Source organism: Manis pentadactyla, chromosome 13 (genome assembly GCF_030020395.1).
Source record: "Manis pentadactyla isolate mManPen7 chromosome 13, mManPen7.hap1, whole genome shotgun sequence".
In the NCBI taxonomy this organism is placed as follows: domain Eukaryota; kingdom Metazoa; phylum Chordata; class Mammalia; order Pholidota; family Manidae; genus Manis; species Manis pentadactyla.
In genome coordinates, this window is record NC_080031.1 from 34,385,526 (window position 1) to 34,412,740 (window position 27,215).

At 36.1% G+C, this 27,215-nt stretch overlaps 1 protein-coding gene across 4 annotated transcripts in view; it reads right to left on the minus strand.

Moving 5' to 3' along the window:
- ALKBH8 (alkB homolog 8, tRNA methyltransferase) overlaps positions 1-27,215 on the minus strand; it is a 67,469-nt gene that overhangs the window by 11,087 nt on the left and 29,167 nt on the right. For all 4 annotated transcript variants that reach the window (XM_057491042.1, XM_057491041.1, XM_057491044.1 and 1 more), the window contains 2 exons: positions 24,645-24,751; positions 4,965-5,116 (listed from right to left, as the gene is read on the minus strand). In XM_057491042.1, the coding sequence (XP_057347025.1) occupies positions 4,965-5,116; positions 24,645-24,751 (259 nt within the window). The remainder of the gene's footprint in view (positions 1-4,964; positions 5,117-24,644; positions 24,752-27,215) is intronic.

The following is a 27,215-nucleotide window of genomic DNA, read 5'->3' on the forward strand; positions in this document are numbered from 1 at the left end:
CCTAAGGTTAAATAGCTGTCACCAGAGGTAATAAAAAGGGATAGACAAAGACTACAGAATATCATACCTAATATATAAAGAATGGAGGAGGAAGAAAAGGAAGGGAAAAAAAAATAATAACCTTTACATTGTGTTTGTAATACCATACTAAGTGAGTTAAGTTAGACTCTTAGATAGTAAGGAAGCTCCCCTTGAACCTTTGGTAAACACGAACCTAAAGCCTGCAATGGGAATAAGTACATACCTATTGATAACCACTCTAAATGTAAATGGTCTGAATGCACCAATCAAAAGACAGAGTCACTGAATGGATAAAAAAAGAAGACCCATCTATATGCTGCCTACAAGAGACTCTCTTCAAACCCAAAGACATACACAGACTAAAAGTGAAGGGATGGAAAAAGATATTTCATGCAACTAACAGGGAGAAAAAGGAAGGTGTTGCAATACTTTTATCAGACAAAATAGATTTTAAAACAAAAAAAGTCACAAGAGACAAAGAAAGACATTACATAATGAATGACAAAGGGGTCAATCCAAAAAGAGGATATAACAATTATAAATATGAATGCAACCAACACAGGAGCACCTACATATGGGAAACAAATACTAATAGAATTGAAGGTGGAAATAGAATACAATGCATTCTTTTTAAGAGACTTCAACACTCCACTCTGGAAAGGACAGATTACCCAGACAGAAAATAAGTAAGGAGACAGAGACACTGAACAACACATTAGAAAAGATGGACCTAATAGACATCTACAGAACTCTACACCCAAAAGCAGCAAGATACACATTCTTCCCAAGTGTCAATGGAACATTTTCAAGAATACATCATATACTAGGTCACAAAAACAGCCACAGTATATTCAAAAAGAATGAAATTGGACCAACCATCTTCTCAGACCACAAAGGTATGAAACTAGAAATAAATTATGCAAAGAAAAGGAAAAAGCCCACAAACACATGGAGGCTTAACAACATGCTACTAAATAACCAATGGAACAATGACCAAATAAAAACCGAGATCAAGCAATATATGGAGACAAATGACAACAATAATTCAACACTGCAAAATGTGTGCAATGCAGCGAAGGCCATGCTGAAAGGGAAGTATATTGGAATACAGGCCTACCTCAGAAAAGAACAATCCTATATGAAGAGTCTAAATGACAATAACTAAACTAGAAAAAGAAGAACAAATGAGGCCCAAAGTCAGTAGAAGGAAGGACATAATAAAGATTAGAGCAGAAATAAATAAAATTGAGAAGAATAAAACAATAGAAAGAATCAAAAGCAGGAGCTGATTCTTCGAGAAAATAAACAAATAGATAAACCCCTAGCCAGATGTATCAAGAAAAAAAGAAGAGTCTACACACATAAACAGAATTAGAAATGACAAAGGAAAAATCACTATGGACACCACAGAAATACAAAGAATTATTAGAGAATACTATGAAAAATTATATGCTGACAAACTGGATAACCTAGAAGAAATGGACAACTTTCTAGAAAAACACAACTTTTCAAGGCTAACCCAAAAAAACCCAGAAAATCTGAGCAGACCAATTACTAGCAACGGAATTGAACTGGTAATCAAAAAACTACCTAAGAACAAAATGCCTAGACCAGATGGCTTCACCACTGAATTTTATCAAACATTTAGTGAAGACCTAATACCCATTCTCCTTAAACTTTTCCAAAAAGTAGAAGAGGAGGGAATCCTTCCAAACTCTTTCTATGAGGCCAGCATCACCCTAATACCAAAACCAGGCAAACACACCACAAAAAAAGAAAATTACAGACCAACAACCCTGATGAACATAGATGCAAAAATAGTCAACAAAATATTAGCAAAACAAACTAAAAAACACATCAAAAAGATCATCCATCATGATCAAGTAGGATTTATTTCAGGGATGCAAGGATGGTACAATATTCAAAAATCCATCGTCATCATCCACCACATTAACAAAAAGAAGGACAAAAAACACATGATCATCTCCATAGATGCTGAAAAAGCATTCGACAAAATTCAACATCCATTCATGATAAAAACTCTCAACAAAATGGATATAAAGGGCAAGTACCTCAACATAATAAAGGCCATATATGCAAAGACCCACAGCAAACATCATACTTAACAGCGAGAAGCTGAAAGCCTCTCCTTTAAGATTGGGAACAAGACAAGGGTGCCCATTCTCTCCACTTTTATTCAACACAGTTCTGGAGGTCCTAACCACGGCAATCAGACAACACAAAGAAATAAAAGGCATCCAGATTGGTAAAGAAGTTAAACTGTCACTGTTTGCAGATAACATGATATTGTACATAAAAAACCCTAAAGAATCTGCTCAAAAAATACTAGATGTAATAACTGAATTCAGCAAAGTTTCAGGATACAAAATTAATACACTGAAATATGTTGCATTTATACACTAACAATGACCTAGCAAAAAGAGAAATCAAGAAAACAATTCCATTCACAATTGCATCAAAAAGAATAAAATACCTAGGAATAAACTTAACAAAGGAAGTGAAAGACCTATACTCTGAAAACTACAAGACACTAATGAGAGAAATTAGATACCAATAAATGGAAACACATCCTGTGCTCATGGATAGGAAGAATATTGTCAAAATGGCCATCCTGCCTAAAGCAATCTACAGATTCAATGCAATATCTATCAAAATATCAATGGCATTCTTCAATGAACTTAGAGCAAATGTTCTAAAATTAAAATGGAACCACAAAAGACCCTAAATAGCCAAAGCAATCCTAAGACAGAAGAATAAAGCTCGGGGGATTATGCTCGCCAACTTCAAGCTCTACTACAAAGCCACAGTAATCAAGACAATTTGGTACTGGCACAAGAACAGACCCACAGACAAATGGAAAGGAGCAAATATGGTCAATTAATATATGATAACAGAGCCATGGACATACAATGGGGAAAAGACAGCCTCTTCAACAACTGGTGTTGGCAAAACTGGAAAGCTACATGCAAGAGAATGAAATTGGAATATTGTCTATCCCATACACAAAAGTAAACTTGAAATGATGGATCAAAGACCTAAACGTTAAGTCATGAAAGCATAAAACTCTTAGAAGACAACATAAGTAAAAATCTCCTGAATATAAACACGAGCAACTTTTTCTGAATGCAGCTCTTTAAGCAACGGAAACAAAAGCAAAAATGAACACATGGGACTACATCAATCTAAAAAGCTTCTGTACAGCAAAGGACACCATCAGCAGAACAAAAAGGCATCCTACAGTATGGGAGAATATATTCATAAACAACATATACGACAAGGGGTTAACATCCAAAATACATAAAGAACTCAGAAGCCTCAGCACCAAAAAGCAAATAACCCAATTACAAAAGGGTGGAGGACCTGAACAGATACTTCTCCAAAGATGAAATTCAGATGGCTAACAGGCATATGAAAAGATGCTCCACAACACTAATTATCAGGGAAATGCAAATAAAAACCTCACACCAGTTAAGATGGCCAGTATCAAAAAGACTAAGAAAAACAAATGGTAGCGAGGATGTGGAGAAAGGGGAACCCTCCTACACTGCTGGTGGGAATGTAAGCTAGTTCAACCATTGTGGAAAGCAGTATGGAGGTTCCTCAAAAAACTCAAAATAGAAATACCATTTGACCCAGGAATTTCACTCCTAGGAATTTACCCTAGGAATGCAGTTTCCCAGTCTCAAAAAGACATACGCACCCCCTATGTTTATTGCAGCACTATTTACAACAGCCAAGATATGGAAGCAACCTAAGTGTCCATTAGTAGATGAATGGATAAAGAAGAGGTGGTACATATACACAATGGAATATTATTCAGCCATAAGAAAGAAAGAAATCCTACCATTTGCAACAACATGGATGGAGGTGGAGGTTATTATGCTCAGTGAAATAAGCCAGGCGGAGAAAGACAAGTACCAAATGATTTCTCTCATTTGTGGAGTATAACAACAAAGCAAAACTGAAGGAACAAAACAGCAGCAGTCTCACAGACTCTAAGAAGGGACTAGTGGTTACCGAAGGGGAGTGGTGGGGGAGGGTGGGTGGGGAGGCAGGGAGAGGGGATGGAGGGGTATTATGAGAGGCAAACATGGTGTGGGGGGATCACGGGGAAGACAGTGTAGCACAGAGAAGACAAATAGTGATTCTGTGGCATCTTACTACACTGTTGGACAGTGACTGCAAAGGGGCATGGAGGGGGACACGATAACAGGGGTGAAGGTAGTAACCACATTGTTTTTTTATGTGAAACCTTCATAAGAGTGTATACCAATAATACCTTAAAAAAATATATATATATATATAAAATAAATACATAAATAAAAACTAGAAAACATGGGGAAATAAAAAGATTTTTATTCATTGAGTCTAAAAAATATAGGTCATGATAGGTCACAATTTAAAATAATATACTCTTGACAAATTTTGGGGACTTCTTATATTCCTTTTCTAGATTTCCAAATTGACTAAAACATAAGCCACTGTTTATTCCCCTAGAGGTATCTATTTACTACAGAACCATTCGCCATCTCCAACTTCCCTGTTGGGTTAATGAGAAGTAATTCAGAACCTTGACAAGTTGTCTCCAACAAAACCTATTTTTGTAGAAGAGATATTCTAATGTACTACAGTTGTAATACTCTTAATTGTGACTCAATAAACAAAATATTTCCTTGGCATCCAACTATGCTCAAGTTCTATATTGGGGAAAATAAAAGGAAGATGCATTCCTACCTCAAGGAATATAAATCTTTAAGTGGGAGTGGTTAATAAAAGTATGTATAAGTACCACACAAGGCAGAATAATGCAAATTACATTAGGGAAGTTAAAACAAAAGCTCTCCAAGGTTCTGATGGGGCTTTAAAAGATTTTCATAATAGATTTACTCTATTTTACAGTGGAATCAAAATTAGATACTTACCACAGTTACAAGGTGTTTGCCTTACTTTCCTAAACGTAAATGACGTCCGTACTCCCCTCCTGCTTAAAGTTAAGTCTCCAGCATCACTGGTGATAATTCCACTTTTGTGCCCCCTGGATGCCTGAACAGTATCAAATTTCCTGGGTGTGATTCTAAAAAGAATGTTAACATAATTTATACTTCAGATCCTCTCAAAATATAGAGAATAGAGCAAATTTAGAAGAACTTACTGCAAATATCTATTGGATTGCCTGAATTGTTAAGCACTGTAGAAACAAAGAAATAGAAGTGTCTTATCTTTTAAGAAGTTGTCTTCAGGGTAATCATGAAAAAAATGTACAATGAACAAATTATTCAAGAGGGAGAAACAGAGTAACAAATACTTAGTGCTAATTTCACAAAGGAGAAAAAACAAGAAACAGGTGGGACAAAGAGCAAATAGATAAAATTCAAATCTATTATCAGTGATTATGTCAAATGTAAAAGGACTAAAAAACCCCATTAGAGATTGTCAGACTGCATTAAAAAAATAAAAACCAACTATATGATGATTATAGGATACATACCTTCAATATAAGGACAAAATATGTTTGAAAATAAAGATAGAAAAAAAAGATGTAACATACATAAAATATTCTGCATATACCAAGCAAAACCAAAAGAAAAGTAGAATAGCTATACTAATCAAAGTAGACTTTAAGGTAAGAGATAAAAAGGGACATTCATAATAACAACATGGCCAATACAACAGAAAGGTGTAAAAACACTATGTATTTGAATGCACCTAATTAATAATACAGCCTCAAAATACATAAAGCAAAAAGTGAAAAAAATCAAACAGGAGAAATAATAGACAAATATGTGATTATCATTGGAGTTTCTCATACATTTTTTCTCACTAAGGGAAATTTAGTTGAAAGTTAAGGATATCAACACCAGAAAACAACTGATAATGAAAGAAAAAATGCATGATTAACTCATATTTGTAATACAGACATAATAACTAAGAAAGATTGGAAAATAACAAGGGGGAAGTACAAGTCATTCTGGATTGTAAGAAAAGTTTAAAAGGGATCCTTGGAGTAAGATCAAATTTTCTAATGGAAAAAAATAATCATCTGGTGAGAAAATATATCCTTTTTAAAGTTAAATTTATGTAGCATAAAACACACAGATCTTGTGTACAGTTCCATGAGTTTTGACAAATGTACACAACCACGTAATCACCTCAAAGTACACAATATTTCCATCACCCAAGGAAATTCAGTCGATCTTTCCCTACCTCAAAGCAACCACTGTTCTGATTTTACCACTAGATTGCCTGTTCTCGAATTTCATATATGGTTAGTACTACTTTGTGTCTGGCTTTGTCTGTTCAACATAATGATTTTGAGATTCACCCATATTGTTTTTATATCAGTAGTTCATTGCCTTTTTATTACTGAGTAATATTTCATTGTATGAATATACCACAATTTATCCAAGATCTCTGGTAGATAAACATTTTGGTGTTCCTTGTTTGGAACTATTACAAATAAAGCTTCTATGAACATTCTTATACTCATCATTCTTAGATATATTTTTTATTACTCTTGGGTAAATACATAGGAGTGACATTGACAGGTCAAAGGGTAAACTACCAGTCTTCCAAGGTGGTTGTACACAGTTTTTACATTCACCAGTATCATATGAGAGTTCCAGGCTGCTTGACATTCTAACACTTGGTATTGTCTGAGTTTTTAATTTTAGTCATTTTAGTGAGTGGCAAGTAGTATGAAATTGTGCTTTTAATCTGCATTTCCCTGATAACTAATGATGATTTATCTTTTCACGTGCTTATTAGCCGTACATAGATTCTTCTGCAGGGGAGAAGGATCTATTCAAATCTTATGCTCACTCTTTTGTTAGATATATATATTGTGGATAATTTCTCCCCATGTGTGGCTTGCCTTTTCATCTTTTAAATGGTATCTTTTGATGAGCATAAGTTTTTAATTTTGAGGCAGTTAATTTGTCTTTTATTTTATATTCAGTATGTTCTGAAATCATTGTAAAAAAATACATGCCTACCCAAAGGCTGCAAAAATATCCTCTTGTATTTTCTTCTAGACATCGTTCAGTTTTGCTTTTACATTTAAATCTATAATCTACCCCATGTTAATCTTTGTGAATGGTGTGAAGTAGATCAAGGTTTATTTTATTTGCACATGTATATCCAATTGTTTCAACACCATCTGTTGAAAAATTTCCTTTCCACGTTGGATTGCATTGGTGTCTTTGTCAAAAATCAAACACCCTTATATACATGTACATATTCAGTCCCACTGGTCTATTTGTCAATTTGTACATCAATACTACATTCTTTTGAATATGTGGTTTTTATACTAAGTTTTAAAAGTCAGGTAGACTAAATGCTCTAACACTGTTCTTCTATTTCAAATTTGTTTTGATTATTCTTGATCCTTCATATTTCCTTATAAATTTTAGGGTCTGTTATCAATTTTTAAAAAAAACTTTTAAGATTCTGATTGGAGTTATACTAAACCATTAGATTAATCTGGGAACAACTGATATTTTAACAATATTAAATTTCCTATCTATGATTATGGCATTTCTATCTCTTCATTTGTTTTGATCTTCTTTAATTTCTCTTAGCAATGTTTCATGAATTTCAGTGTGTATGTGTTACATATCTTCTGTTAAATTTATTCCTAAGACTTACATCTTCTCAGGCCAACTTTTCTGCTTGATTTATTCTAGCAAGGCTATCTTCCTATGAGAGTGGTTTTCATAGTCACAAGAAATATGCTAAGCCTGAAATATCTCAGGAAATTAAAAAAAATAAAAGCACAATTTTATAGTTAAGTTGTTGGTATCTGTTAAGAGCCAGGTAAGTTTTTTCTACACCTCTAGAAAAGAGAAAGTTCAACCATAAAACTAAAATGGATTTAATCCTAAAATTTAAAAATGTAATGTATTTTAATTCTCAATTTTCATTCTCCATTGTTATACTGTTTCATTCAATCTATTGTTAGAATCAGAATTCCCAAAAGGCAACAAAAGCAAAAATAAATAATGGACTACATCAAAAGTAAAAGCTTCTGCCCAGCAAAGGATAACCATCAACAAAATAGACAGACAACCCATTGAAAGAGAGAAAATATTTGTAAACCATATATCTGATAACGGGTTAATATCCAAAACATAGGAAGAACTCATACAACTCAATAACATAATATAATTCAATTAAAAAATGGGCAGAGGATCTAAATTTTTCCAAGAAGACACAGAGATGGCCAGCAAGTACATGAAAAGTCCTCAGCATCATTAATCATCAGGGAAAAGCAAATCAAAGCCAAAAGAGATTATCACCTCAAAACAACTATTACCAGAAAGACAAGAAACAGTAAGTATTGGCAAGGATGTGGAGAAAGAGAAGACTAGTGAACTGTTGGTGGGAATGTAAACTGGTGCGGCCAAAATGGAAAACAGTATGGTTCATCAAAAAACGTAAAATAGAACTACCAATGATCCAGCAATCCACTTCTGGGTACTTATCCAAAGGAAACAAAAACACTAACTTGAAAAGATATCTGCACCCCCATGTTCGCTGTCACATTATTCACAACAGCCAAAACATAAAATCAACCTAAGCATCCACTGGATGGATGAATGAATAAAGAATATGCGGTATATATATATAATGGAATATTATTCAACCATAAAAAAGAAGGAAATACTATTCACAGCAACATGGATGGACCTTGAGAGCATTATGCTAAGTGAAATAAGACAGGTGGAGAAAGACAAATACTGTAGGATGTCACACATATGTGGATGTAAAACAAAAGCAAAAACAAACTTACAGAGAACAGATTGGTGGTAGCAGGGTGGGCAGATGAGGGGGTAGGTATGGTCGGGGGAAAGGTGGAAAAATGGTGAAGGTGGTCAAAAGGTACAAACTTCCAGGTACAAAATAAGTAAATTCTGGAGATGTACAACATAGTGAGTATAGTTAACAATACTATATAGTACTTTTGAAAGTTGCTAAGGAGTGTATCTTATAAGTTCTTATCACAGGAAAGAAAACTGTAACTGTGTGATGATGGATGTTAACTGGACTTATTATAATGATCATTTTGCAATATATAAAACATATAAAGATTCATTATGTTGCACATCTGAAACTAATACAATGTTGTGAATTATATCTCAATAAAAAAATTAGAATTCCCTGGTTTATAGCTTTTCCAACCATACCATAATTCATTAACTAATTTATTAGAGTACCAAAAAGAAGTATTTTACAGGTCTTGATACTACTTTAAAAAGCATTTTCCCTCATTTATCAAAAATTAATTTTTTAATATTGATCTTACTTATGCTACAAACTTGCTATATGCAATTACAGGTTCTAGTACTTGTTTTGTAGATTTCCTAAGATTTTCTACATCCACAGTCATAGATTTACTTCTTCCTTTCAAATCTGTATGATTTTAATTTCTTTATCCTATTACCAAATATTAATTAGAAGTGGTGAGAGCAGACATCCCTGCTTTGTTCAGTATCCTAGAAAAAAGCATTCAATATTTCCCCATTAACTATGGGTTCTTTTTTTATGGATGCCTTTTTTCCTTTGTTCTCTTAATATCATGAATTACAAAGTTTACTTTCCAAATGTTAAATCAATCTTGCACTCCTGGGATAAACTCTACTTGGTCATTATATATTGTTTTTTATGTATTGCAGGAATGCATTTCCTAATATTTTGTTAAAGATTTTCTTCATCTCTGTTATGAGAGATATTGGTCTGTAATTTTCTTTTACTGTAATGTCCTTGACAGGTTTTGGTGTCCAGGCAACGCTGTTCTCATACAAGAAGTTAAGAGAATGGCTCTTTTAAAAGAGCTTACACTAAAGGCAACTTTTTAGAAGGAAAAGCAAGCAATCATTGACTACATTTATGATTGTCTCTCTAATAGCTGAAAATAATTAAAACAATGGTGTTAAGCAGAGTCATGAACTTTGGAACATTGAGTATCTTGAAACCATTAGCAAACAAATTTCTCCTCAGGGGACTATGTAGTTCTCTATTATGGCTCTTTTAAATCAGTTACTTCACTTGCTTTGAGTTAAATCCTAGGCAGAGGCCAAGCAGTACTTAACTGCTTTTGGCACAAATCTCAGATTTTTAGGAATATGTCATCCATATGTAAAGAATAATAAAATTTTTAAACATTATTGAACATTTTCTCCTATGCACTCAAATTATAATCTAGTTGGGAAAATATTAAAGTGATAAAAACATTTTTTAGATTTAAGTAATAGTTCAACAAATAGTAAAGACATCTTAACAGTAGTAGGAGATAGTAATGTTTTCAGTAGTAAAGGGAGAAATTATTTCAGGCTAAGGTAATCAGAAAAAGCTTTATAAAATTATAGAGGGGTCTCAGAGATTAAAGATGGCCACATGAGAGGTGAGACAGAAACCTCCTCCCAAAACCACATATTAAAATAAAACAAATACATAGAATCCTGAAAAAGCAACATAAAAGAAGGCTGCAGCAGACTGTCTACACCTGGGGAAACCAGCAGACCTCAAGGAAAAGGATAATATACCAAAGCCGTGATCGAGAGGGACCAAAGCCCTTCCCCCATCCCAGCTCACTGGAGAAAGGAAGAAAAACAGAGTGGGGAAGGGTGGAGGTCTGGGACTACTGAACACCCAGCCCTGGAGACCTGCTCTGGGAGCATGAACCTACATTGCATGGTGCTCTGGAGATTAGTGGGGCTGGAAAGCTAAAACAAGTGGAATACTCAGAGAGACTGAGATTCCAGCTGCTTGAGGAAAACAGGGATCCACATTCAGCTGGTAAGGGACAAAAGAAAGGTGGGCAATCTGAAAGACTTCCTAACAGCGAGAAGACTGCTAAAGGGGCAAGGACTGCAGAGAGCTTGCTGCTGAGGAGAAAGGACAGGTGGACAAAATTGTCTGGGCACACTCTGCCCAGCAGGTTGGGAACTTTCAGGAGCTACAGGCGCTCTATTTCCTTGGCCAGCTGTGCAACTCCCAGGCCCCAGACCATGGTATGCAGCCTGCTGCACCTTCCTACCAGCCAGCACCAGCTCACAAAACGCTGCCCCCGCCATTGCACCAGGCCAGCTAAACGGCAGCCCCACCTACAGCAGCTACAAGTGCAAAGCACAGAGGCTTCTCCCTGCATGCTTGGCCCACTGGCCCTGGCAGTAGGAACAGGCACTGCAGCTAGAAATCAGGAAAGACCTCTTTCTTCCCAAGAGGAGCAAGCGCCACTCCCATGTGACCACCGCGATTACTCCAGGGGCTTAGCAGCTCCACAGAGTAGAGCTTCTGGACACTAGAGGGCACCATCTACAAATAGGAAATGTCAAAGGAACCTGGTTTAAACCAAAATCCCACAAACACAAGAAAGAGAGTCAAGTGAAACTGGCTGAAAGAGATTTCAAAATAAAAATCACAAACATGCTCATGGAGCTACAGAAAAATATTCAAGAACTCAGGGATGAGTTTAGGACTGAGATTCAATCATTAAGGAATACAATATCTGAAATGAAACATAAAATGGAGGGATTTAAAAGCAGATTAGATGTAATAGAGGAGATAGTAAATGGAATAGAACTGGAGAATAGGAATACAAAGAAGCTGAGGCACAGAGAGAAAAAAGGATCTCTAAGAATGAAAGAATATTGAGAAAAATCTGTGAACAATCAAAATAGAACAACAGTTGTATTATAGGGATACCAGAAGAAGAGAGAGAAAAAGGGATAGAAAGTGTCTTTGAGGAGGTAATTGCTGAAAACTTCCCAATCTTGGGAAGGAAATAGTCTCTCAGGCCATGGAGGTACACAGATCTCCTAACATAAGGGACTCAAGGAAGACAACACCAAGACACATAATAATTAAAATGGAAAAGATCAAGGACAAGGACAGAGTTAAAAGCAGCCAGAGAGAAAAAAGATGACATACAAAGGAAAATCCATTAGGCTATCATTAGACTTCTCAACAGAAACCTTAGAGGCCAGAAGGGACTGGCATGATATATTTAACACAACGAAGCAGAAGGGCCTTGAACCAAGAATACTCTACTCAGCAAGATTATCATTTAAATTTGAAAGAGGGATTAAGCAATTTCCAGATAAGCAAAAACTGAGATAATTTACCTCTCACGAACCATTTCTATACTGTATTTTAGAGGAACTGCTACACATGGAAGTGTTTCTAAGGCTAAATAGCTATCACCGGAAGAAATAATACCATAGTAAAGAAAGCAGACCAATTAATTACTAAGCAGATGCAAATTCAAATCAACTACACCCAAAGTCAGTCAAGGGATACCTAATATATAAAGAAAGGAGGAGGAAGGAAAAGGAGGAAGAAAAAAAAAAGAACCTTTATATTTTATTTGTAATAGTATAGCAAGTGAGATAAATTAGACTGTTACACAGTAAGGAAGTTTACCCTTGAACCTTTGGTAACGACGAATCTAAAGCCTGCAATAGCAATACATACATTTCTATCAATAATCACCCTAACTGTAAATGGGCTGAATGCACCAATCAAAAGACACAGTCACTGAATGGATAAAAAAACAAGACCCAACTATATGCTGCCTACAACAGTCTCATTTCAAACCCAAAGACATACACAGACTAAAAGTGAAGGGATGGAAAAAGATATTTCATGCAACCAATAGGGAGAAAAAGCAGGAGTTGCAGTACTTGTATCAGACAAAACAGACTTCAGAACAAAGAAAGTAACACGAGACAAAGAAGGACATTACAAAATGATAAAGGGGTCAGTTCAACAAGAGGCTATAACCATTATAAATACTTATGCATGCAACACAGGAGCACCTACACATGTGAAACAAATACTAACATAATTGAAGGGGGAAATAGAATACAATGCATTCATTTTAGGAGACTGCAACACACCATTCACTCCAAAGGACAGATAAACCAGACAGAAAATAAATAAGGAGACAGAGCCACTGAACAACACATTAGCACAGATGGACCTAACAGACATCTACAGAACACTCCATCCAAAAGCAGCAGGATACAAATTCTTCTCAAGTGCACATGGAACATTTTCAAGAATAGATCATACATGACAAACCCACAGCAAACACCATACTTAACAGCAAGAAGTTGAAATCTTTTCATTGAAGTTTGGAACAAGACAAGGATGCCCACTCTCCCCATTTTTATTCAATATAGTGCTGGAGGTCCTAGCCACGGCAATCAGACAAAACAAAGAAATAAAAGGCATCCAGATTGGTAAGGAAGAAGTTAAACTTTCATGGTTTGCAGATGACATGATATAGTACATAAAAAAACCCTAAAGAATTTACCCCAGAACTACTAGAATAACTAAATTCAGCAAAGTTGCAGGATACAAAATTAATATGCAGAAATCTGTTGCATTCCTATATACTAACGATGAACTAGCAGAAGAAAAATCAGGAAAACAATTCCATTCCCAATGGTATCAAAAAGAATAAAATACCTAGGAATAAACCTAACCAAGGAAGTGAAAGACCTATACTCTGAAAACTACAAGACACTCATGAGAGAAATTAAAGACACCAATAAATGGAAATACATCCCATGCTCATGGATAGCATTAATTAATATTGTCAAAATGGCCACCCTGCCTAATGCAATCTGCAGATTCAATGCAATCCCTATCAAAATACCAACAGCATTCTTCAACAAACTAGAGCAAATAGTTCTAAAATTCATATGGAACCACAAAAGACCCCCAACAGCCAAAAGCAATCCTGAGACGGGAGAATAAAGCTTGGGGGATTACGCTCCTCGAATTCAAGCTCTACTACAAAGCCACAGTAATCAAGACAATTTGGTACTGGCACAAGAACAGACCCATAGACCAACTGGACATACTAGAGAGCCCTGATATAAACTCAAGCATATTTGGATATATGGTCAATTAATATACAATAAAGGAGTCATGGATATAAAATGGGAAAATGACAGCCTCTTCAACTGGTGTTGGCAAAACTGGACAGATACATGTAAAAGAATGGAACTGGATTACACAAAAGTAAACTCTGCTTGGCTTATTTCACTCAGCATAATATCCTTTAGGTCCACCTATGTTGTCACAAATGGCAAGATTTCTTTTTTATGGCTGAATAATATTCCATTGTGTATATGTACCACATCTTCCTTATCTATTTATCTCTTGATGGACATTTAGGTTGCTTCCATATCTTGGCTATTGTAAATAATGTAGTGATAAACACAGAGGTGCATATTTCTTCTCAAATCAGGGATTTTGTTTCCTTTGGGTAAATTCCTAGAAGTGGAATTACTGGGTCAAATGGTATTTCTATTATTAGTTTTTTGAGGAACCTCCATACTGCTTTCCACAGTTGTACCAATTGACATTCTCACCAACAGTGTAGGAGGGTTCCCATTTCTCCACATCCTTGCCAATACTTGTTATTTCTTGTCTTTTGGCTAGTGGCCATTCTAATAGGTGTGAGGTGATATCTCACTGTGGTTTTGATTTGCATTTCCCTGATGATTAGCAATGTGGAGCACCTTTTCATGTGCCTGTTGGCCATCTTCTTTGGAAAAATGTCTGTTTAAGTCCTCCGTCCATTTTTTAATTGGGTTATTTGGGTTTTTTGGTATTGACTCACATTAGTTCTTTATATATCTTGGATGTTAACCTCTTATTAGATAAAGTTTACAAATATATTCTCCCATACTATAGGCTGCCTTTTTGTTTTGTTGATGGTCTCCTTTGCAATACAGGAGCTTTTTAGGTTGATGTAGTTTAGTTAGTTTGTTCATTTTTTTTGTTACCTTTGCCTGAAGAGACATGTCCTCTTCTAAAAGTTTTATGGTTCATGTCTCATATTTAGGTCCTCAATCCATTTAGAGTTTACTTTTATGTATGGGGTTAGACAGCAATCCAGTTTTATTCTCTTGTATGAAGCTGTCCAGTTTTCTAAATGCCATTTATGGATGAGACTGTTTTTCCCCATTGTATATTCATAGCTCCTTTATCATATATTAATTAACCATATATGCATGGTTTTTTATTTGGGCTATCTGTTCCATTGATTTGTGAGTCAGTTCTTGTGCCAGAACCATACTGTTCTCATTATTGTAGCTTTGTAGCATAGCTTGAAACCAAGGAGCATAATAACTCTAGCTTTGTTCTTCTTTCTCAAGATTATTCTGGCTATTTTGGGTCTTTTGCAGTTCCATACATTTTAGGATTCTTTGCTCTAGTTCACTGAAAAATGCTGTTGGTATTTTGATAGGCATTGCACAGAATCTGTAAATTGCTTTGGGCAGGATGGCCATTTTGACAATATTAATTCCTCCTATCCATGAGCATAAGATAGATTCCCATTTATTTGCGTCTTCTTCAATTTCTTTAATCAGTGTCTTACAGTTTTTAGAGTACAAGTCTTTCACCTCTTTGGTTAGGTTTATTCCTAGGCATTTTATTCTTTTCAATGCAATTGTAAATGGAAATATTTTCTTGATTGCTCCTTCTGCTAGTTTTTTGTTAGTATATAGGAATGCAACATATTTCTACACATTGATTTTGTATCCCGTGATACTAATAGCTGAATCCAGTTATTAGTCCTAATAGATTTTTGGTGGAATCTTTAGGGTTTTCTATATACAATACCATGTCATCTGCAAACAGTGACAGTTTGACTTCTTTCTTACCAGTTTGGATGCCTTTTATCTCCTTTTCTTGCCTGTCTATCATGGCTAGGAGCTCCAGTACTATGTTGAATAAAAGTAGTGAGAGTGGGCATTGAGAGTGGGCAACCTTGTCTTGGTCCTAATCTTAGAGGAAAGCTGGTAAGTGGTCATATATAGCTTTTATTATGTTGAGTTATGTTCCCTCTATGCCATTTTGTTGAGAGTTTTTATCATGAATGGATGGTGAATTTTATCAAATGCTTTTTCAGCATCTATTGAGATGATCATGTGGTTTTTATTCTTCCATTTGCTAATGTGGTGTTAAGACAGTGATTGATTTACAAATACTGTACCATCCCTTTATCCCCCTTGATGATGATGTTGGATGATCCTTCCAATGTATTTTTAAAATTCAGTTTGCTAATATTTTGTTAAGGATTTTTGCATCTATGTTCATCAGGAATATTGGTCTATAATTTTCTTTCTTTTTTTTCTTTCAGTGCCTTTGGTCTGATTTTGGTATGATGCTGGCCTCACAGAAAGAGTTGGGAAGTATTCCCTCCTCTTCTGTTTTTTGGAATACTTCAAGAAGGATGGGTATTAGCTCTTCTTTGAATGTTTGGTTGAATTCAGCTGTGAAGCCATCTGGTATTGGCATTTTGTTTGTTTTGTGTTTGTTTGACTACCAATTCAATTTCATTACTGGTAATCACTCTACTCAGATTTTCTGGTTCTTCCTGGGTCAGTCTTGGATGGTTGTACTTTTCTAGGAATTTATCCATTTCTTCTAGGTCGTTCAACTTATTGGCATAAAATTTTCATAGGATTCTAATTCTTTGAATTTCTGTGGTGCCAGGTGTAACGTCTTTCTGTTTCTGATTTTGTGTCTTTTTTTCTTAATAAATCTGGCTAGAGGTTTGTCTACTTTGTTTATTTTCTTGAAGACTCAGCTCTCGGTTTAGCTGATTTTTTTCTGTTTTCTTATTTTCCATTGTATTTACTTCTGCTCTGATTTTTATCACATCTCTCCTTCTAACTATGGGCTTTGTTTGTTCTTCTTTTCTAGTTCCTTTAGTTGTTGAGTTTAGATTTTTATATGGGAATTTTCTTATTTCTTGAGGTAAGCCTGTATTGCTATGTACTACCCTCTTAGAACTACTTTTGTAGCATCCCACTATTTTGAACCATTATGTTTCTGTTTTCATTTATCCCATGTATTGATTTCATCTTTGATTTGTTCACTGATCCTATGATTATTTAAAAGTATGTTGTTTAGCCCCCATATATTGGTGGGGTCTTTGTTTTCTTCATGTAACTGATTTCTAGTTTCATACCATTGTGGTCTGAAAAGATGCTTGATACAATTTCAATCTTTTTGAATTCATTGAGGCTCTTTTTTTGTCCTAATATGTGATCTATTCTGCAGAATGTTCCATGTGCACTTGACAAAAATATGTATCCTTCTGCTTCGGGGTGAAATGTTCTCTATATATCTAAGTCCATCTAGTCTAATGTGTCACTCAACACCTCTGTTTTCTTATTTATTTTCTATCTGGATGCCTATCCATTGATGCAAGAGGGGTGTTAAAATCCTTTAATATGATTGTATGTCTATTTCCCACTTTAGATCTGCATTTGTTTTATATATTTAGGTGCTGCTATGTTGGGTACATAGATATTTACAATTGGTATAGCCTCATGTTCAACTAATTCCTTTATCATTACATAATGTCCCCCTTTGTCTCTTGTTACTTTCTTTGTTTTGAAGTCTATTTTGTCTGATGTTAAGTACTGGTACTCCTGCTTTTTTCTCTCCTTTATTTGCATGAAATATCATTTTTCATCCCTTCACTTTCAGTCTATATATGTCTTTAGGTCTGAAATGAGTCTCTTGAAGGCAGCATATAGATGGGTCCTGTTTCTTTATCCATTCCGCCGCTGTATAACTTTTGATCAGTGCATCCATTTACATTTAAGGTAGTTACGGAAAGCTTTGTACTTACTAACACTTTATTGCTTTCTGGTTGTTTTGTAGTTCCTCTATATTCCTTTCTTCCTTTCTTATACTTTATGATTTGATGGTTTTCTTCAGTGTTGTGATTGGATTTCCTTTTTAAATTTTTTGTGTACCTGTTATAAGACTTAGGTTTGTGTTTACCATAAGGTTAATAGTTTTCTCAATATATAATAATCTATATTAATTTAATGGACATTCAATTTTGACAAATTCTAAAAGTTCCTCCTCCTTCACACTTTATGTATGTCATGATCTACATCTTTTGTATATCCCTTGACTAATTTTGTATATAGGTGATTTTACTACTTTTAACTTCATAATTGCTTTGTAAGTAATTGGCCTACTACCTTCACTGTAGGTTTATTTCTGCTGAATTCCCTTTAATATATCCCACAAGGCCAGCTGTTACTCTGCTGTATAATATATCTAAAGGAGTCCCTTTAATATATCCCACAAGGCAAGCTTACTGGTGATGAATTCTTTTAATCTTTATTTTACTGAAAAACTTTACTTGAAAGTTTTCTCTCCTTCAATTCTGAATGATAACCTTGTTGGCTATTCCTGGTTCTCAGTTCTTCCCTTTCAAACTTTGAATATTTCATGCCACTCTCTTCAGGTCTGTAATTTCTGCTGAGAAATCTGATAGCCTTATGGAGATTCCCTTATAGGTAACTGCCTTTCATTTGATGATTTTAAGATTCTCTCTTTATCTTTAACCTTTGCCATTTTAATCACCATGTGTCTTGGTGTTGTCTTCCTGGGGTTCATTTTGCTAGAGGCTCTCTGTGCTTCTATTTCTTTCCCCAGATTGGGAAATTTTTCAGCTATTATTTCTTCAAATAGACTTTCTACTCTTTTGTCTCCCTCTTCTCCTTCTGGGACCCCTATCATATGAACATTGTTTTGATTGGAGTTGTCACAAAGCTCTCTTAGCATTTTCTCAATTTTAGAAATTCTTTTTTCTCCCTGTTTCTCACCTTGGTTATTCTGCTCTTCTGTATCTTTCATCACACTGGTTCTTTCCTCTGCTTCTAGTGGTTTGCTAGTCAATCCCTCTATTGTACTTTTCATTTCATTTCTTGTGTTCTTCTGAGTAGCTCTCTCTCATATTTTCTCACTTGTTGAAGTCCTTGCTGAGATCATTAATTCTTTTCCCCAGTTCAGTGAGCATTGTTATGACTGTTACTTTGAATTCTTTATCAAGAAGACTGTGATGTCTGTTTCATTTAGCCATTTTTCTGGTGTTTTACCTCATTCTTTTGTTTTGAATATATTCCTCTGCCTCCTCCTTTGTCTGGTTTCTTGTGTTTCTTCCTTTGTATTAGATAGATCAGCTATGCTTCTGTGTGCCCTTTGTGTGACATGAGGTGCTTCTGCAGGGATTCACTGTGGGAAAGGCTGTCCAATTAGTAATGGCAGGCCAAGTGCCTGCAGTGGAGTGCTGGGGTTGAGCCAATGGATCAGGTGGAGAGTTTAGACCTCGCTCTTGCAGGCATCTGGTCAGTTGGACTAAGGAAAAGCCAGGGAAGGAGGGAAAGTGTAGTCCACTCTAAGCCTGCCAGTCAGCAAAATCAGACCACTGCTGGCTTGAGTGTGCCAGGCAAGGCAGGTACACAGGGAAGTGCCCCCATGGGGCTGAGCCACCAGCAAGGGAGATGGAGAGATTTAGAGCTGATCCTACAAGCCCCTGGCCAGTTGGGCTGGGGGAGAGCTAGAGTATCACCTGCCTGCCCTTTCTCCTGCACAGAGGGCTCCCTCTGACCCCAACCCCTCTGGCAAACTTTCCACTGCTGGTAAATCTGTCAAACTTGTATTGGGTCTCAGCAGGACTGACCAAGCATGCCTGTCCTTCACAAGTGACAGAAGTCTCATCCCCCTGCCCATCCAACCTTGTACCTCCCCCAGAGTGCTCAGATGCTCCCTGCGTCTAGCCCCCTTAATCAGCAAAGCCAATGCGGTAAGGACTCGTATTCCCGGAGCACATCACCAGGGCCAGGTGTGCCAGATTCCTGAGTGTTTAACCCCTCCCCACTCTATTCCTCTCACTCCTGCTTGTGGGCTGGGATGGGGGAAGAGCCTGGTTCCCAGTGGATCATGGCTCTGCTCCTTTACCCTACTCTATGTGATCTTCTCTTCTTCACCAAGTGTAGATGGTCTGTTCTGCAGTCTTCAGGTCGTTTTCAGGGTTAGTTCTACTTGCTGTAGTTGCTTCCTTGGTGTGTATGTGAGGGGAAGATTCCACCTTACCATCCTATTCTGCCATCTTTTTGTGGCTATTATCAAAAATTTTTATCAAAGTGTATTTCCTATGTTTATATGCATTTCTAAGTGTATTAATTGTGCTTTTTCAAACTATCTGCCCTTTTACCCAGAGTCTGATGAATAATACATCAATAGCTGGTATATTCTCTCTTCCGTTCCTGTCTCTATTTGTACCCACTTCTCTCCTCTTCCCTCTCTCTCTAATACACACACACACACACACACACACACACACACACACATGAAATCACATTATAGGCACTAGGTATCAATGGAAGCCTTTAAAAATAATATTGTGGGGTTTTTCCTTGAAGTTACAGAGTATTTTGAATCCAGAGAAAGGTTTAAAAATAAATATTGCCTATAATTCAATCCTCCAGAAATAACTACATTTAACAGCACAATATGCTTTGAACAAGAAAATAATGTGATCAAAATGATGTTTAGGAGAATTAATCTGCACAATTACCCAGAATAGATTAAAATATTTTTATAATAAAGGCATATGAAAAGTAATTTTTCATTTTATATTTGCTATAATACCATTACTCTGAAGTTTAAATATTACTGATAATAAAAATGTTTGAACCTAAAAAAGGAAAATACGAATATTCTCAAAATTCCAGAATACTTGATACCATTAAAGCACATCATAAGTTTCATTAACTGTAAGTGAAAATATTTTAAATGGCCATGAGGGGGAGGGCGGAAGGCAAATTTAAGCTCAATGCACAAAATCAAAGCATCTGTTTTTATGGCTGGCATTTAAGACAGGTTACAAATTCATTTATATATTCATTTCCTTGAATTCTTATAAAAACAAATCAACTAAAATCTCCATGCAGAACAGTATTAAGTATAGAACTCAGCAGTATTTTAAATATATGTAAATCTTCACAGTGTGATGCTTCCTCCTCAAAAGGCTGCATAGGTATTCCTGCTGAAACTGCAGAACCCATTTCTTTCACTTTAGATTGAACCAAACAAACTCAAATTGAGGGACATTCTATAAAATAATTGGTCTTCTTAAGTGTCAGTGTCACGAAAGACAAGGAAAAATTGAGGAATTGTTTCAAATTTAAAAAGACTAAAGAGAGCTGACAACTAAATTATCATTCAGGATCCTGTACTGACTCCTAGAGCAGAAGGAAAGCTTACTACAGGGCTGGCAAGAAGATTCTCAATCAAACTTTGGTCAGGTTGCTCTGAGCCCAGCTAGGCCCTGTCCTTAAGGATGTCCTCCAAGAGCCCAATTTTAGCAAGAATCAGGTAGTCAGTTGAGCTAGAATCCCTCAAACTTTATTGATATTTGATCATCCACAATATCTGACCAAAGTCCACACTCCCATCATCCCCCTGGTGATGTCTGATCACCCTGGTCTGCCTTCAGCAAGAATCCTGTAGTGAATTTGGCCAGAATTCCCCCATCCCCCGCCTTATCACTTATGTTTCCCTGTAGTAATTCTCCATACACTGACACTACCCCACCCCCACCCCCAGCTCCTTGGTTATAAATCCCCCCTTTTCCTTGCTGGATTTGGAATTGAGCCCAGTTCTATACTGTGATCTCTTTTCTCCTATTTCAGTAGCTCCTGAGTAAAATCTGGTTCTGTCCCCTTAACCACTGTCACGTTCTGGTTTGTCTTTGACAGTACTAGAAAGTAAAATGAGCAAGATTTAAAGATGGACTAAACAAGAGTATGATAAGGATATTTTATCAATGTTGAATTTCCTGAATTTGAGGAGTGCACTGAGGTTTTATATAATGGATTGACAGATGTTTTCTGTAACAGGGCCAGACAGTAAATATTTTAAGCACAGAGGAAAAAATATAGTCTGTATTTGAAGTCTTTTTCTTTCTACAACCCTTTAAAAATGTAAAAACCATTCTCAGCTCAAAAGCTTCATTAAACAGGTTAATGGTTGAATTTGGCCCACAGACCATAGTTTGCCAACCACTAATACAGAGAATGTCCTTGATTTTAGGAAATATACAATTAAGCATGTAAGAATAAAGGATCATGATGTCTCTAACTTAAGCTCAAATGACAATAACATTGTGAGTGAAATAAAACATGGCAAAATGTTCACCACTGGCAAATTTAGGTAAAAGATAAAGGGAGTTTACTATGCTTGCAACTTTTCATAAAACTTAAATTTTTTTAAAAATAAAAGGCTAACAACATCATAATGAACAGCGAAAAGCTGAAAGCTTTTCCTCTGCGATCGGGAACAAGACAGGGATGCCCAATATCCCCACTGTTATTCAACATAGTACTGGAGGTCCTAGCCACAGCAATCAGACAAAACAAAGAAATACAAGGAATCCACATTGGTAAAGAAGAAGTTAAACTGTCACTATTTGCAGATGACATGATATTGTACATAAAAAACCCTAAAGACTCCACTCCGAAACTACTAGAGCTAATATCGGAATTCAGCAAAGTTGCAGGACACAAAATTAACACACAGAAATCTGTGGCTTTCTTATACACTAACAATAAACTAATAGAAAGAGAAATCAGGAAGACAATTCCATTCACAATAGCAACAAAAAGAATAAAATACTTAGGAATAAACCTAACCAAGGAAGTGAAAGACCTATACCCTGAAAACTATAAGACACTCTTAAGACAAATTAAAGAGGTCACTAACAAATGGAAACTCATCCCATGCTCCTGGCTAGGAAGAATTAATATCATCAAAATGGCCATCCTGCCCAGAGCAATATACAGATTCGATGCAATCCCTATCAAATTACCAACAGCTTTCTTCAATGAACTGGAACAAATAGCTCAAAAATTCATATGGAAACACCAAAGACCCCAAATAGCTAAAGCAACCCTGAGAAGGAAGAATAAAGTGAGGGGGATCTCACTCCCCAACTTCAAGCTCTACTACAAAGCCACAGTAATCAAGACAATTTGGTACTGGCACAAGAACAGAGCCACAGAACAATGGAACAGAATAGAGACTCCAGACATTAACCCAAACATATATGGTCAACTAATATTCGATAAAGGGGCCATGGACATACAATGGGGAAATGACAGTCTCTTCAACAGATGGTGCTGGCAAAACTGGACAGCTACATGTAAGAGAATGATACTGGATCACTGTCTAACCCCATACACAAAAGTAAATTCGAAATGGATCAAAGGCTTGAATGTAAGTCATGAAACCATAAAACTCTTAGAAAAAAACATAGGCAAAAATCTCTTAGACATAAACATGAGTGACCTCTTCTTGAACATATCTCCCTGGGCAAGGGAAACAAATGCAAAAATGAACAAATGGGACTATATCAAGCTGAAAAGCTTCTGTACAGCAAAGGACACCATCAATAGAACAAAAAGGTATCCTACAGTATGGGAGAATATATTCGAAAATGACAGATCCGATAAAGGGTTGACATCCAAAATATATAAAGAGCTCACACACCTCAACAAACAAAAAGCAAATAATCCAATTAAAAAATGGGCAGAGGAGCTGAACAGACACTTCTCTAAAGAAGAAATTCAGATGGCCTACAGACACATGAAAAGATGCTCCACATTGCTTGTCATCAGAGAAATGCAAATTAAAACCACAATGAGATATCACCTCACACCAGTAAGGATCACCATCATCCAAAAGACAAACAACATCAAATGTTGGCGAGGTTGTGGAGAAAGGGGAACTCTCCTACACTGCTGGTGGGAATGTAAATTAGTTCAACCATTATGGAAAGCAGTATGGAGGTTCCTCAAAATGCTCAAAATAGAAATACCATTTGACTCAGGAATTCCACTTCTAGGAATTTACCCTAAGAATGCAGCACTCCAGTTTGAAAAAAGACAGATGCACCCCTATGTTTATCGCTGCACTATTTACAATAGCCAAGATATGGAAGCAACCTAAATGTCCAGCAGTAGATGATTGGATAAAGATGTGGTACATATACACAATGGAATATTACGCAGCCCTAAGAAAAAAACAAATCCTACCATTTGCAACAACATGGATGGAGCTAGAGGGTATTATGTTCAGTGAAATAAGCCAGGCGGAGAAAGACAAGTACCAAATGATCTCACTCATATGTGGAGTATAAGAACAAAAGAAAACTGAAGGAACAAAACAGCAGCAGAAGCACAGAACCCAAGAATGGACTAATAGTTACCAAAGGGAAAGGGACTGGGGAGGACAGGTGGGAAGGGAGTGATAAGGGCAGGAAGAAAAGAAAGAGGGCATTATGATTAGCATGTATAGTGTTGGGGGGTGCATGGGGAGGGCTGTGCAACACAGAGAAGACAAGTAGTGATTCTACAGCATCTTACTATGTTGAAGGACAGTGACTGTGAACTTGGTGACAAGTAGTGATTTTACAGCATCTTACTATGTTGATGGACAGTGACTGTGAACGGGGATGTGGGGGGGACTTGGTGAAGGGGGGAACCTAGTAAACATAATGTCCTTCATGTAATTGTAGATTAATGATACCAAAATAAAAACAATAAAAAATAAAAGGCTAACACAAAAACAAAAAAAACCTACAGATATCCCTGGGACTTTAAACCCAGAAGCCTCAATGTGCAGACATGGAGCATGATTCTGGGAGCGCAGGCAGAAATAAGAACTCTCACAAAGCAAAGAGATCCTGTCATCAAAGTCACTTCAATACATACCCATGGGTCCAAAGGTATCTAGATTCTCCTGTCATCACCATCAAACTCCGACGAGGCAACATAACTGGCACTGTGACACCATCTGGGTGCTTAAAATCCATGACAATCTTGAAGTAAAGACAAAAGCATAAAGATCAACCCAAAATGTCATGTTTTCCAAGGATAAGAATGATTCATTGATTCTGGCTATCTTCCTAGGATAACAGAAATTAAAACATGAGAATGTTTGTAGAAGAGCATAGCAGAGTGGTCCTCAAATTTTACTGCACATGAAAATCTAGTGATTGACTAAAAACACACTCCATTCATAGAGTCAGACTCAGCAGGCAGGGTAAGTCTCAGGAATCTGCATTTCTAACAATCACCCAGGAAATCACAATGTAGGTGGTCTGAGGATCATATTATGTGAAACACTAGATGATGGTCAGATACAAGGACTTAGAGCTAGAACATTCACATCCTGGCTCTTCCATTTCCTAGGCATCTGACCCAGGACAAGCCATTAATCCTCTTATGCCTGTTTCCTCAACCTTTACAGGACTGTTATATTAATTAAAATATAGTGGATATAGACCACAGTATCTGGCATATAAGTATAAAAAAGTAGCTATTATTATTCATAGGATATTAATAATAATTAATAATCCAAGGAGAAATAACTATTAGATGCATATTCTCATATAACCCATTCTGCCTTTAAAGTCATGCAACATTTTGGATATTAGGGACTGATTTACAGGAGATAAAAACAATCAAAGAACACAGGAACATTTTTCAGAGTTATGCTCAAATACTATGAATGGCAACCTATAAAGATACACCACCCAAGAAAGTTTTTTGGTCCTCATGAACGCAAGCACCAAAGAGTTCAGCCTAAATATAGCAGCAACTAACCAATGTGAATTTCAAAGGCATGCCACTGAGGCGAAAAATATTTTTTAAGTGAATAAATCAATCCATTTGAAAAATAAATACGACAACCAAGTATCAGTGGGATGAAAAGAATTTAGATTAGAACCTTCATTAAGGATTAACATGCAGCACAGTACCTGGCAGAGTAATAATAATATTGGATCAAATTAGAAAATACACATTAAGATTCTTTATGAATGATAAAGAATTATACAGCTCTAAGCTGTTTTTTTTTTCCTTCTCATCTATGCTTTCAATCTAAGTATGGAAAATAAAGTAAGAGGATAGAATATAATTTTCCAATAACTATTTGTTCAAAATAAACAATGTAATTTCAAATAGTCATACCCCAAAAGCATTCTATTTATAAATACTCCAGATAAATTATGAAGTCTGAGGGTAAAGTGTACTGATACTTGTAACTTCCCTGAAGAGCATAAATAAAATAGGGACTGATAGAGAATGGATAGATGAGTATTTGATAAAACAAATATATTAAAATGTTAACTGAAAAATCTAGACGGTGGGCATATGTTTTTACTGTACAATTCTTTTAACTTTCTGTATGAAAATTTTCACACTAAAACATTGGCTAATGGAGAGAAAAGGCCACTGTGGCCTTTAAACCAATACATATAGGTTTCAATTTTCTAAAGAGATGATAAGGTCCACATATAGGAAAGTATAATGAGTATATTTATTAATTATTTTATTAGATAAAATCATTTATGGCTTAAAAGGAATGAGAAATTTCTGGACAAAACCTGTTATGGAAAAATATTCTGAGATACTAGATTACAATTCATTCATTAGACAAATACTTATTAATCACTGTGTGAGACATCAAAGTCTACAATAGTGAATAAGAAATGTGTTCTCTGCCTAACCAGAGGTTATAGTTTCTGGCTAATTAGTATTCAACATATTTTACTAATGCATAATAGTTCATGTATTTGTGAAATTTAGACACAGTCCCTCCTATCAACAGACAGTAATGATTTTAAAGTAGGGAAATGCCAGTTTAAACTAATGATTGGAACTAATAAGATAAATATGAACATGACACTAATTCGTAAGCACCTGTCTTGAATTACACAACCCAACTTTTAAGGGAAAAAAATATACCACCAAATAAGTCAAATGTTATGGGAATTATGTTAGAATATGTACAGTATACCTATTACTGATTATTATTGATGATCATTACTGATTTGCTGGAGAGGCTCACAGAACTCAGGAAAACAGTTTACTTAGTCTTTCCCAGTTTATTATAAAAGGATAAGATAAAGGACACAGATGAACATCCAATGGAAGAGACGCATGAGGCAGGGTATGCGGGGAGGGGTGCGGCGATTCCGAGGCCCCTCCCAGCGTGCCGCTGCTGCAGCACCTCCCTGCGCCCCACGACCTAGAAGCTCTCTGAACTCTGTACTATTGGGATTCTTATGGCTGCTTCATCATGTAAGCATGATCAATTACAGACCCCATTTCCAGCCTCTCTCCCCTCTCTGGAGAATGGGGGAGAGGGCTGAAAATTCCAAACTTGTAATCACTGCTTGGTGTTTCTGGTGACCAGCCATTATTCAGGGGCCTGACAAGAGTCAGCTCATTAAAACAAATGACACTGCTACCGCCTGGGAAATTCTAAGGGATTTAGGA